Raw genomic sequence first — 13,303 nt, forward strand, 5'->3', positions numbered from 1 at the left:
CTATGGCCATCATGCGCCAACCACAAGGTATAATGTCTCAAAAAGTTGGGTACCTTCAGAAAGTCGTTTTCTGATAGAGGGCCCCCGAGGATCCCAACAAATTAAACACCTCAGCCTTCTTCTCACACATGAAAAAGTGGACGAGGTGTGTCACTGGATGTAAAGGAGAACAAGGTCGGGCTTTAGAATTTTTCAATAAAACCAGCCTCCTTTCAAAAGCTAAAAACATGGTCTCAACCAGTGCATCTTCACTTAAGGTCACTGAAGGATTAAAGGGCATGTGTTCGCTGTAAAATGGCGTAAAATATTTTTTCTATGTCTCAAGTTTTTGCATTAGAGTAATATATGGGTTACTGCAAATTGATCTCCGCATTTGTCACTAATAGGCTTGTCTTTCTTTGTCAGCAAGAAATTGCGGGTAAGGTGTGTGTCTAATGCGGAGGCGACATAAGACAACTTCGATAAACTGTTCTTGGCGTTAACATGACTTCCACTCTTCAATTATGGGTTTTACAAGGCGTAGCTTGTTGTTCGTTTGATTCTTCCATGTGGACTGCCATTTTTCTTTCAGTTTATGGCACACTAATTTCTTGCAGTCTCTGTAAAGTATTCTGATGTTTTTGATTTTCTTATATAGAGCTTTCGCTGCACACTCGTCTGCTTTCTCATTGCCGCAGATTCCGACGTGGCTCGGCACCCAGCAAAATTTGATGTTTTGTCCCCGCCTCGTGGCTCTTATGTTGTGTAGGATGCCACCGATTATTGGCAGAATTGCATTACTAGGCTGAAGTGCTGTATGCTTAGCGAGTCTGTAAATGAGGCTGTTTTCAATGTTTTCAATTATTCTTTCCACAGCCATAGAAATTGCATAACTCTCTGCAGTAAAAATGGATGGACACTGGGTCAGCCGTACTATTTTTTCCCAGCTATTTTGTATCGCAGCACTACCCACGTTGTGTGCAGCTTTGGAACCATCGCTATAAAATGCTCTGTATTCTACATATTTTTCCTTTAGTGCTAAGTATTCTTGCAATATATATTCATGCGGCGTTAGTTTTTTTCTGAAATCGTGTTAATGAGAAGTCACAAACAGAAGGCAAGCAGTACCAGGGTGGCAGTGGACCGGGTTTCTGGGCAATATTAGGCAGTGTCTCCGTTACATTGAACTCTTCGAATCTCGCTTCAAAACGGAGAGGAAGTGATCTGATAGCCTGGGGTTTGTTTGTGAATAGTAGTCTAGATGGGCACTTTGTAACTATTGGGTAACATATGTTTTATCAGGGAACGGAATTTTAGAGCATATGAGCACGCCTTAACTGTCTGCAAGTGGGGGCGATGTCCTGTAGACACCAGTTGACGAGCGCAAACCTAAATAGCGTACCGGGTTCAGTCGTTTCAAGTATGATGATCTGGCAGAGCCATACACTATGCATCCATAGTGCAAGTAGGGGCATACGACGGAGCGGAAAATTCGTAGAAGGCATGCCCTATCAGAGCCGCAGCGTTTCTGTGAAAGGAGTAAGTATGTTGAGTACTCTAGAGGCCTTTTTCAGTGTTTATGTGAGGTAGGAAAGTAAGTCTTTTGTCGAAAGTAATGCCTAGGAATTCATGCTCGTTTTTACCTGGGAGTTCGGATTCATTAAGGTGTAGGGTGGGATGAGCCTAAACCTCGTTTCAGCAAGAGGGTAACTGCCACCGTTTTCTGTGGAGAAAACTGCAATTCATTTTTATCTGCCCATGTTGCTAGTTTTATTGCTAACTGTACTTGCCTCACACGTTCATACGTGTAAGGATGTGCAAGCTATCTGGAGATCATCAACGTAAACTCAATACATAAAGGATTTCGGAATTATTTGTGCTAGGGAATTCATTTTTACAATAAAAAGGGCAGTACTTAAGATACACCCTTGTGGTACCCCATTTTCCTGACTGAAGTTCTTTGAGAGAGTTGAGTTGAGGCATAGATGGAAAGAATGGTTTGACTTGCACCTTGGAGTCGATAGATGCTCTTTTTTTTTTTTAGGTGTGACTGCGCTATTTATATATCACACGTATGCTTGCCATGACGTCTTTTCAGCATTATGGCAGACGTACCGTGCTTAAAACCGCATTATTTAATGTTTTAACGTGCCAAAGCCACTTTTTGGACCACCTGGAGTTCTTTAACGTGGACCTAAATCTAAGTACACGGGTGTTTTCGCATTTCACCCCCATCGAAATGCGGCCGCCATGGCCAGTATTCGATCTCGCGACCTCGTGCTAAGCAGCCCAACACCTAAGCCACCAAGCAACCATGGCGGGTACCGTGCTTTAGCTCGTGCCTTTTGAAAGTTTAGGAGGTTTTGCTGAGTGGGGTATCTGCGAAAGACACCCCAAGATTTTGGTTGTTGCTTTCCTTCTTTGTATTTCCGAGTCCACCATACTTTGTGGTTTTGTGTCTCCACTCCTGAAGTCTGGGGGATAGCTAAACGGGCAGCAGATAAAATACAAGCTGTGAATAGTTCATTAAGGCCATCGATGCTAATGTCTTCAGAAACGACCTCGTACAGATTTGCTTTTTCTCTAAACAGTGTCCAGTCAGCTGTGCGAAGCTTCCATCACCGTGGTATGTTTGGGATGATTGTAGGTGAGGATGGTGGAGTGGTTACGACTGGTAGATGATTACATCCATGTAGGTTGTCCATGACGTCCCATTCAAAATCGTTAAAATAGAAGGTGAACTAAATGATAAATCAATACAGCTTGTTTTTCCTGAGCTTGGCGAGCAGTATGTTTACTTTCCATAATTCAGCAAACAAACATTACTCAGAATAGAATCTTCTATAATTTGTCCTCTTATCTCTTTTCTCGCTTCCCCCCAAACAGGTGTGAGCATTAAATTCCTCAAGTACCAAATAGGGCTATGGTAATTGTAACATGTCCTCTAACTCATGGAGGGTTATTTTTAGGTGTGGTTCCAAATACACAGAGCATACTGTAATTGTTTTATAAGAAAGCAAAGTGGCTGCCACAGCTTCAAATTTAGTTTTTAGTTTGACTTCACAAGCTGCCATGCCACTTTGTATAATGATGGCTACCCCTCCTGAGAACAAAGATGGGAGGAGACAGGAGAGTTGTGAGAAAGGAGATAGGATCGCGAAAGATAGGAGAACAGGAAAAGGGCGACTGCCGATTCCCACCGGTCGGGTCACGCCGGAGGTGCCGTCTACGCGAAGCAGAGGCCAAAAACGGTGTATTGCCTCCACCGATGGGCCATAAATGTCCAAACACTCAGCGTTCGCTCAACCCCCCGGATCCCCTTTACCACAGATATGGCAAAGCCACGCACGGCTAGGCATGGGAGTTCCAAACCTCATGTGCTCGGGTACGTGGTGTCGCAACACACCAAACACCTGCTGACGCCTACTGATTTAGGCCTTCACTGGCCTAAACTTCGAAGCAATCTATACTTCGCAAAAGGCAATAATGAAGAAGGCACAGACTCTGCGAACATGCGCAATCGCTGCTAATAGCTGCGGTTCTACCTGCCCATGCCTTCGGGACGCAATGGTTTCACTATCGAGCTTCTGCGCTAGAGCTCTCGTGTTCGACTCTTGTCGGATAATTTGGTAGTGTTTATGTTGTCATTAACTTAGTGACTTTAAACTGGTCATTTTAGGGAAAGCACTAAGCCGTATAAAACCCCAGAGGACGAAGTTGAGGCAAATCCATAAATTAACCATCATTCCCATGCTGGCTGAACCGCCTTGCTTGGAGCTCCCGTAGACACTAGCGGAACACTTCCCTCTAGTAACTGTACGGAACTATGGCTCCAAGCTTTTTTTTTTCATCAGGCAGGCAAAGACTGGAACTACCTTCCCTTCAATGTTCCCGCCATAACATGGCATTCGAAATTGCTGGAGTCTGTTCCCACTTGTATTGCGCCTTAAACAGTTGTATACGTACAGGCTAACAACCACTTGTTTAAGCAGTACCAACCTGATCTATGCGACGAGTTTAGGGTTTTGCGTGGTAATATAAACTAAATGCACATACAATACTGCTTAGATGACCTCATTTTTCCAACCATACACTCTTCGCAAGTCAGTACTGAGTCAATCTGAAAGTAGGGGACACCATCGGTTACCCATGGATGTAAGTATACATGAGAAAAAAAAAGGACAGCAGAATCAACTGAAGGAAAAAAAAAATAAAAGTAAGAAGACGGAAAAGATGAAAAGCAAAAAGGAAATAAAGGGAAAAAAGAATGAAAACAAAAAGATGCGATAGTACTTGTTCTGTTTAAAATTTCTGCGGTGATGCAAAATCTGCTATTGCACACCCGTTTCTTTTTTTCCCTAAGAAGAGTGCTTACCCAGCACACAAAAAGCTCTCACGTTTTCAGATGGATGCGTAATTGTGAGTATACAGAGGTCATACAAATATTTTTAGCGGTACAAGATAAGCCACTGGTTTCCTTATTGCTTGGCGTTAACTCGCGGTTCCTTTCTTTCCCCCGAAGCAATCGGCTGCGCTTGGTATGGTCAACTGCCGCTAGGCATGAGTCATGGTGCCGTTGTGCGTTTGAAATGCACATTCAACGCTCATTGTCTAGACCCTATGCCATGTGTAAACTCCTGGTTCAGTCATGGTTAACATCGCATGCTTTTCATTTACCCTTTCTCTTTATCCTGCTCTGCTTAGCTCGCTTTCAACGAAGATTCATATAGGAATAGATTAATAAACAAACAAAATCGCCTATGATGACGTCCCCATAGAACAGCACAGACAGTGGCTATAAAACGAAAACTACAATATTATAGATCAAGTGCAATATTATGAAACACGACAAGATTTCACTCAACTCAACTTTATTGCGGAAGATCCATGTCTTTATACTGCAATGTCGTTAAAAGGTTAAAACTGGTGCTGCAGTGTCTCTGTTGAAAAGTGTTGTTTCTTGCTTATTTTCAACGCAGCCCCTTTAAAATCGCTGCTCTCTAACCAGGTACCTGGGTGTTAGAGTTCACATTTTTGCTCCCTCTGCAGAGGGTATTGTGAACTTGCATTGTCAAATCCCAAGAGCAGCACTAGAGTGACGCACTTAAGTTTTTTTTTTTCACTCCATTCGTCCACAAAGTTGAGTCATAGGCAAGTGCTGCGTCACCTCGTGTCCGCAGACAGCTCAACCTTTGAACTTGCCCGGCCAGCCTTGCAGTCCGTCGTGTTCGGTTAGCACGTCAGCCAGTAAGAGGAAGGAGCAGATATGCTCCAACATGTACGTGCCTAGTTCATCCAGTTGCAGAGGGGCCCACCACAGTTGGCTGTCGCCGTCGCACTGGGGTTCATTGCAGACCAGCTTGTCTTTCACTATTCCGGCGTGTTGCCAGAACTGCGCACGCACATAGGGAAAGAAACGTATGCGTTATGAATACGCTCTAACAAGCAGTTTCAACAATTTTACCACAGATGCGGTTTTCCCCAAGGTCTCCTGTAAACTTCCGTTTCGTGAAAATACCTTGTCACCTGACATGGATCAAGACAGGACAGCACACATACAGCGTTTCAGCGCCGTTTGTTTCAAATAAGAAAAATTGTTTTTCAGAGACATTCATACTTATTGCAACATAATATTTGCAGCAAGGTTATTAAAGAGAATACTCATTGTCAGATCATTTAGAAACCTAACTAAGGTTCACTAACTTTCGAATTAGGATACTTAGGCCGCCAATGCAAATTGGACGTTCCTTACAAGTAGCGAGTTAACAACTAATTGGCTTTTGCAACAGATTAAAAGCCCTTATTTAAAGCACGCTGGTACGTAGAGTTTGTACTCATATTCAGCACGAAACCCAAACTCACCGCGCCATGAGGGCGCGTAACCGCGCCGTAAAGGTTACGTCATGGGGTGCCGTGCGGGCCTTGAACGTGACATCCGTGGGGTCCGCCCAGTGCGCTAACCGTATCTGCGCGAGACGACTTCGGCTGGCGGCCTGAGTTCAGCGCTTGCTTTGCGACTGTCACCCCCCCCCCCCCTTAAAAAAAAGGAAACTAACACTAATTGGAAAGAGGACCTTTTTTCCAGCCAACGGGATTTAGACCACCGCAAGGTTTTTTTACAGCGAAGCTGTATATGGCTAGCCGATTCGTCCGTCAGTCTTTCGGTCACCTGTACACCGAAAACTCCGGCGTAACCCCACGCGCATGCACGCAAGAAAGAAAAAAAAGACTCGCGATTAGCCAGCACCACCTAGATAGCACATGGCCTATTTACTAAAATCTAGGACCTCATCCAACCTGGCCCAAAATTCCCATTGACAAGCCTGGCGTAATGAAAGCGATGACGTCAAAATCACCGTTGCCTACTCGGGAGCATCCCCATTAGGTTCAATGGCAGTTTTGCCAGGTAACATGACGTCATGTATCGGAGTGAAAGAGCCTTGTGCTATCTAGGTGGTGCATGGATTAGCTGATCCAGTCGGACGTTGTTGCTCTGTCGCAGCCGAGAGCGCTCGCAGCAGTTGCTCTCCGGCTCTGAAATGGGTAGGCCACATGTCATACGTACTTAGGAGCAGGCAGCTTTCGATCAGCAACGCCGCAAGCAGAACCGGTAACGAGCTCGTCTACGCCGTGCCGATGCTGCAGCCTGGTCACAAGAACAGGTTCGTGCAGCTGAGCGCAAGCAGCAACTGCGTACCGAGGATCCGGCAGCCTACCAAGCCGTCGTTTAATGAACCGTCGGAATTAATCCAGCGATAAACACCGGGGCCGCACGTTTCAGCTTCGCTGGTTAACCAGCTGTACGGAGTACTTGCGCGGTGAGTTTTTTTTCTTTTGATTCATGGCATGGCTTTCGCCATGTAACGCATCTTTTAAGGCTGGGTTACGCATGTTTCTGGCGAGCTCGATTTCGGTTTCGCGATAAGCGGGAACTTTTCGCCAGCTTTTTACGAATAGAAGCTTTTTAACGTTGCAAAAGCACATTTATCACCACACCATTAGCCAAAAACGCCTATGTCCTTCGTGGCCTAACGCTGACAAATGTGCGGTGCAGCTCCTTCACACCATTTGTCCATGTATTTCAGCCCCCTTAATGTAGAACTGTACATGCTTCACTTACGATTTAGCGATCTCAGCTCTTGGTTTTACGAAACTGACGTTTTTTTTCTTTCAATATTTTCTTACTACTCTTATGTGAAAAGCAGCAGCCGCAACCGTTCATGCAGTATAGTTGACTAAACCGAATTTCATTTCAATGAAAAGAGTCCCAAGACTGGCATACAGTTTTACTGCAGCACCCCAATTTTATTCCAGTATTTCGGCAGTGAAGCGAGGCGAAGCGCTAAACAGAATATTCTGGCTTGGAAAGTGAAACGTTTGGTCTTCAATCTCGTGCATCCTCTCTTCTGCCGCACTACTGCAGCTAATAGTCGTATACTGTATATGGCTATACAGTAACTCTTAAGTCTATGTTTTACGTCCTAATCGTGCTACGCCTTTTGTGCGTGCATCGTAGCGCACACAAAAGTATTTCAACGGGGCCCATGGTGCAAGTCATCGAACCGAATTCTGCTATGCGTGGAAGAAACGAAGTGCGGTGCATCTCTTGTTAGCTTGCATGCCAACACAGCAAGTGAGCTCAACCTTTTCATGTGGTAAAGTTCATCGTATCCTCTGGACGTAAATAATCCCGAGTTATTTAGTAGTGACGCGACCGTTACTTATTTTGATGAGCGGCAGATTTACTTATGTGACTCATCTCGTGAAATTAAGTTCTTTTGTTATAAAACCATTCTTCCTTTTTATTGATGTAAGACCATCTATGTAGTACATTGAATTTTATTTACGTCCGCTTCCAAGTGACATGCTTATCTTATGAAGAAACAGTCTTGCTGTGCCATCTACAGATTCTTGTTTTGCAGTTTATACGCTTTGCAAAGCACCGGGAAGAATTTTTTCGTACAGTGAGACAATCGGGTCCAGGAAAAATGTTCTCGGTAATCCGCACGTGAACGGCGAAAACTGAATCTATTGAGGAATCGCACTCATCTTCGATGACATACAAGCAAAATAAAAGCAAAAAATGTCCTAAACCATTGTTAATCGCACACAAAAGGGCAATGCGAAGACATTTTTAAGGTATTGTTAATGCCTTAAGGTGCCATTTGATATATTTTATTATTCAAGGAATAGTTCGTTGTGTTTTGTGAGACGGAAGTGTATATTCATTAACAGTGGTACAACGAGAAATGTGTTGCTGCCCTGACGAAGACAAGTCCTCTTGTCAATACGTTGGCTTCAGCATCATTCCTTGCTCTACCACTGTTAATTACTTCTAGCATCCATCTTCCTGTGAGCTGCTCTCTTGTTTTAGAGAATGTACTATTGTGGCGAGCAGAGATACGAAACCAGGCTTGTGCCACCGTTTTCACAAATCGTGATGACCTTAGGTCTCTTCAAGTTCAGCAGAGGTGCCGGTGAAATACAGTACGTTGGATATTTACTACGAAAAAAAAGGTAATAAAAAATGTTATATTAATATGCACGCCATCAGCCTGTCTTGCCTCTGCAGTCGACTAGTAGGCCGAAAATTATTGTAAGAATATATTCGATGATTTCGATAAACTCGAACAATTTAATAGGGAAAAGGACTAAAAAATTCTGGGGTTTAACGTGCCAAAACCGCGATAAGATGAGGCAGGCCATAGTGGAGGAGTCCGGATTAAGTTTGTCCACCTGGTTTTTTTTTATTAATATAAGGAGATGTTGGCGCACCAATTTATGGCGCCGGCTACACCTTATCTCTTGGGTGGTACCGTCATACATCATACAGGGTTCAAGATTACATATCAAACAATCTTTTCACACAAGCACCAGGACTTATCACGCAACGTTTCCACAGGAAGATTATGACGTAGGGAGCACATGGTACATACAATATACAAGGTAAATGTCTCCACACTTATGTAGATGAAAGTATCAAACGTACAAACGATACTGTCGCCTAATAACACATTGTCTAGTCAGCGGGTGGTACATACATCGTGTATATGCATTATCACATACAGTCACAACAGAACAGTCAACATAACATAATTCACAAACAGATGCATATATACAGTGACATTGAAATGAAGGGAACAATGAAAGCGCTAGTAACGTCCAACAATGCCGCCGCCTTCAAGGAAAGTCTTTAGTGCTTTTGAAGCGCTCTTCTGCAAGGCCATTGTTGGCCAAGGGCCCAAAAGTTTCCTTAAACTGAAAGGTCTGCAATCTAGTTTAATTAGCGCTGATTTAAGTCGGCATCTCGGTGTGTCGTGATGTGGGCAATCTAGAAGGAGGTGATATATATCTTCGTCTACAAATCCACAATCCCATTCGGGGCTTTCCGCTCGGCCAATCCTGTGTAAGAAATGCTTTGTGTAGGCAGTGCCTAGCCTTAATCGATGAATAAGGGTTTCCATAGTTCTATCTACTGACAATGAAAATTTGAATTCAATAAATGTATCAATATGGTATAAGTCCGAGCTCTTAGAATTCTGGTCAAACCAAGTGTTTCTAGGCATTTTGAAAGATGTTTTCCTTATAATGCAGCGTAATTCATTCTTTGATATTGGGAGCGGAGCCGTATCATTTTTGAGGTGCGCTTGTGCTGCTTCATCGGCTGCTGTGTTGCCAGGAATGTTGCAATGCACTGGTATCCACTGGAATGCTATTGCATGTTTCGCTTCGCTTGCCTTTGTGAGGTTTTTAAGTGTTTCATATACTGCCACTGAATGTTTTCCCCTTTGTGCTGCAGAGTGATGTTAGAGCCACTTGTGAATCGCTGAAAATTACCGACTTTTTGCGCATCTCTTACGGACAATATAAATTTTATCGCACATAGGTTTGCGAACAGTTCAGCCGTTGTGGATGAAGTCACACGAGATAACTTAAATTATTCTTGTTTGTTGAGGCGCGGTATAATGAATGATGAAGTTGAAGAGGTTGCTATACTGGAGCGATCTGTATAGACGTGTGTATCCTGAATACCGCATATATATCTGGTATAGTGCTAGATGTGGAGCAGCTTGAATGAACATCTCTTTCTCAATATCCATTCTACTGACAATTCGATTTTTGGAACTGTAAGCAGCCATGGAGGATATTCGATGTCCGAGTTCCAAAATTCATTTCTTGGCAATATGTGAAGATTTTCTTGAATTTCTATATGAACATAACTTCTATCTCGTTTCATTATGTCTAAAGTCAATGGGTGGTTTTTATGCTTGGTTTGAAGGCTGAAATAACGCCGGCATGTTTCTGTAGTTCGCATAAGTGGAAATGGTGATTGGCGAGCCTCAGCTATTACAAGAGAACTAGAAGTCTCTTCTGACGTGTGGGAAAGTCCGTGCAAGATGGGCGCGGAATTCTCAATTTTTTGTCGTATTAATGCATTGTAAACAGTCAGCATGGACGATACTGATCCGCCCCATGATGTGCCTGCAAGTCTGCGAAGTACAGTCACTATGGCGTTGACCTCGTTTTCGAGTTCTCTAAGTGGGGTGCCCAGGATAGCTGCCTATCAAGTATTATGCCAAGAAATCGATGCTGTGTGACAATCATTAGAGGGTGTCCTTCCAGATTAAGAGTGAAATTTTTAACTGCCTCTGAGTGAAGGGCAATACAGCAATGGAGCAGTAAAGTCTCATACACCTGGGGTTCTATAATGTGCACCTAAAGCACGGTACACGGGCGTTTTTGCATTTCGCCCCCAGCGAAATAGGTTGAAAGACTACCTGAAGCCTGATGTAGAAGAGCTACGCGACACTCCACTCCTATATTCTTTCACTCTTGCGGAAAGGTACAGCCTTTTGCAGTTATTGCTGCGCAACTTAATGTATCGTCCCTGTACATTCGAGGTGTTACGACGTTTAACAGCGATTTGTTCACGTTAACATGGGCCCACGTATGAGGAGTGCTTAACGCCTGCTTCATCTCCGCCGCTGGTCGGCAGGGATTGCACTACCTTCGGAACCGGCCCACCTATGAAAAATTGTGAGTATACGCGCGGACGCGATCCGCTAGATCCCAGTGATAGACAGTTTGACAGTGATGACAGTCACCATGCTGTAAAAAATAAAGGCTTTCTTAGAATGTAAGCAGAAAGAAAAGGCACTCAAGTGGGAAAAGAACATCCAGCTACGTCGAGATGTTGCTATTTCGGAATGCGCGCATTATAAGATCGGCCGTAATTTAATCCCATGCCACCGCGACCCAGTTCACAGCCTCGCTAAGCGAAGTATACATGTCGAAGCCATGTCCAAATAGACGTCTGAACTTGTTCTATAACATCTCTCGAACGTTTGCGACCTCCATTGCCTGTATAATGATGCCCCTATATACAGAATGAGCCAACCAGCTCAAACCAAAGTTTAATGAATGATATCCTTTGTCATGGACATTTCCGGTTTTCTTTCCGTGCTCGTAAGATAACCATCTCTTTCCGCCTGATTGCATCGACATTTCTGCTGTCGGTAGTGTCTCGCAGTGGCAACTAAATGGCAGTCTTGAATGTAAGCTAACCCCCGACTTCCGTCATTACTTTTTAAGGAGAAGTATAGGCCCGCATTCGAGTAAATACGGTAGCGATGGCTTGCACTTACCTTCAGGCGCCGGTGAAGCTCGGCTTTCCGAAATTTTTCCTTTAGCTCATTGCTGCTCAGGGGACCGCTTTTCTGGACTGTCTCTAGAAGCAGTGGGTGTCGTGCAAGAAGACCATAGGCCTTCGCCGCACGCATCTCAGTGCAGCCCAGCACATATCCCGCTGCACAGTGCAGAAGTCCTAGGTTGCGCCAGGTCTGCGATGGGAAAGAAAGCCAAGTGGTAGTCCGTGCTGAAACCATTGCAGCCCTTACGTGTTCAGGTTCCTGCAAATGCCTTAAAAGATCAGAAGTATACCTAGATGCTATGTGCGTGTGTCAAATTATCAAAAATATGTGGGTGATATTTTTTTTTAAATCTGGTGTTTACAACATTCATTCGTTTCTTTGCCCTACTGTTGCTATGCCTTACATCAACCGCTAATCAGATTTCACAGCTCCGCTCAATCTCATGCAATGATGTTGAGGTGCATTCAGGGCTGTGATCGGAAATCGTTGCACGGCGCGTTCGTTCTGTTACCGGCGTGCGCGATTGGCCTACTCCGCGCCGACGTCGCCAGCCACGGCCACGTTTTTGGTGACGTCAAAATGACGACACGCTCCTGTAAATCATTTTGTCACCGAGCACGTAGTGTGCTAGGCGCCGAACGCGACGGCAGTTGGGAAGTTTGGAGCGATGATCGCTCGTTACGAGACCGGCTTCGCATGGCGCGTCTGGCGGATTGGATTGGATGCGAACGGCGACTTCGGCAGCTGAATAGCACGTTTGGATCCAATTCATAGTTCAATTCGAGAAAAATTGCGCTTGCGTTGCTCGAGGAGGAAGGATAGCGGGTGGCGGTGCAAAACGCGTTGGAAGAAATGGCAGAAAGCGAATTCCGGCATCGCTTTTGTTTCTCGAAACAAACAGTGCGTTGGTTGTACAGCGAAATCGGCCCTATCATCGGTGCCAGCGAGCCACTCTAATGTTGTTGCTGCCTCTTGAAAAGTGCGCCACTTTTCCCGTCGTTTCTTTTTTTCTTTTTCTTGCTGTGCGCAACACCACCTAGGAACGACGCAGAGAAACTAAGTTATAAATTGCAGTAGTCACACGTACTACTAATTGAAAACGTGTTTGAGCTTGAGAATAAAAATTTTTTAGATAAAGATTTCATTCATTGGAAGACTAGGAACATTTCGATTTGTAGTATACTGTGTGCAAGCGGACGACAAACGAGGGAAGTAAACTTCCGGGTAGTTCACCGCTTGCCGATTGGCTGCTCTCTTCGCCCCGTTCTCAGAAATTTTGCATACTGGCGCTTTGTGAAGTTGCAGCAACAGAACAGAACGCGTATCGAACAAAGATCTCAGATCGCGCCCCAGGAGACCTCACCTCAGCTTTCTAAGGCCGCCATCACCCTAACCACGACCGCATTACTGAGGTTGAGGTCAGGCCCTCAACTTCACAAACATCTTGACTTTGTTGGGTATTCCCAGCTGAATCCGCTACCCATGGGTAAACCTACATAAACATGGTCTGATGACTGACAGAGGTGGTCCAATGCCATTATAGAGGAAATTATTAAGCTTAATTAACGAAAGATCGTTCAATAAGAAGTTCGAGCTTTAAGATATTGTAAGTGAAGGTGGTCTTCGGCTTGTGTAAACTAATTGCCTTGTGCACAAGCAGTGGTGGCGCTGCA

General features: G+C 44.4%; 1 protein-coding gene across 5 annotated transcripts in view; it reads right to left on the reverse strand.

Annotated features, from left to right (window-relative positions):
• Window positions 1-13,303, reverse strand: part of LOC126516698 (uncharacterized) — a 94,314-nt gene that overhangs the window by 14,527 nt on the left and 66,484 nt on the right. For 4 of the 5 annotated variants that reach the window (XM_055064085.2, XM_055064087.2, XM_055064084.2 and 1 more), the window contains one exon: window positions 11,625-11,819. In XM_055064085.2, the coding sequence (XP_054920060.2) occupies window positions 11,625-11,819 (195 nt within the window). Of the gene's footprint in view, window positions 1-4,833; window positions 5,372-11,624; window positions 11,820-13,303 lie in introns of those variants that run through there. The other variant, XM_050166794.3, reaches the window with a different exon arrangement.

This window comes from Dermacentor andersoni, chromosome 1 (assembly GCF_023375885.2).
Source record: "Dermacentor andersoni chromosome 1, qqDerAnde1_hic_scaffold, whole genome shotgun sequence".
NCBI classification, from domain to species: Eukaryota; Metazoa; Arthropoda; class Arachnida; order Ixodida; family Ixodidae; genus Dermacentor; species Dermacentor andersoni.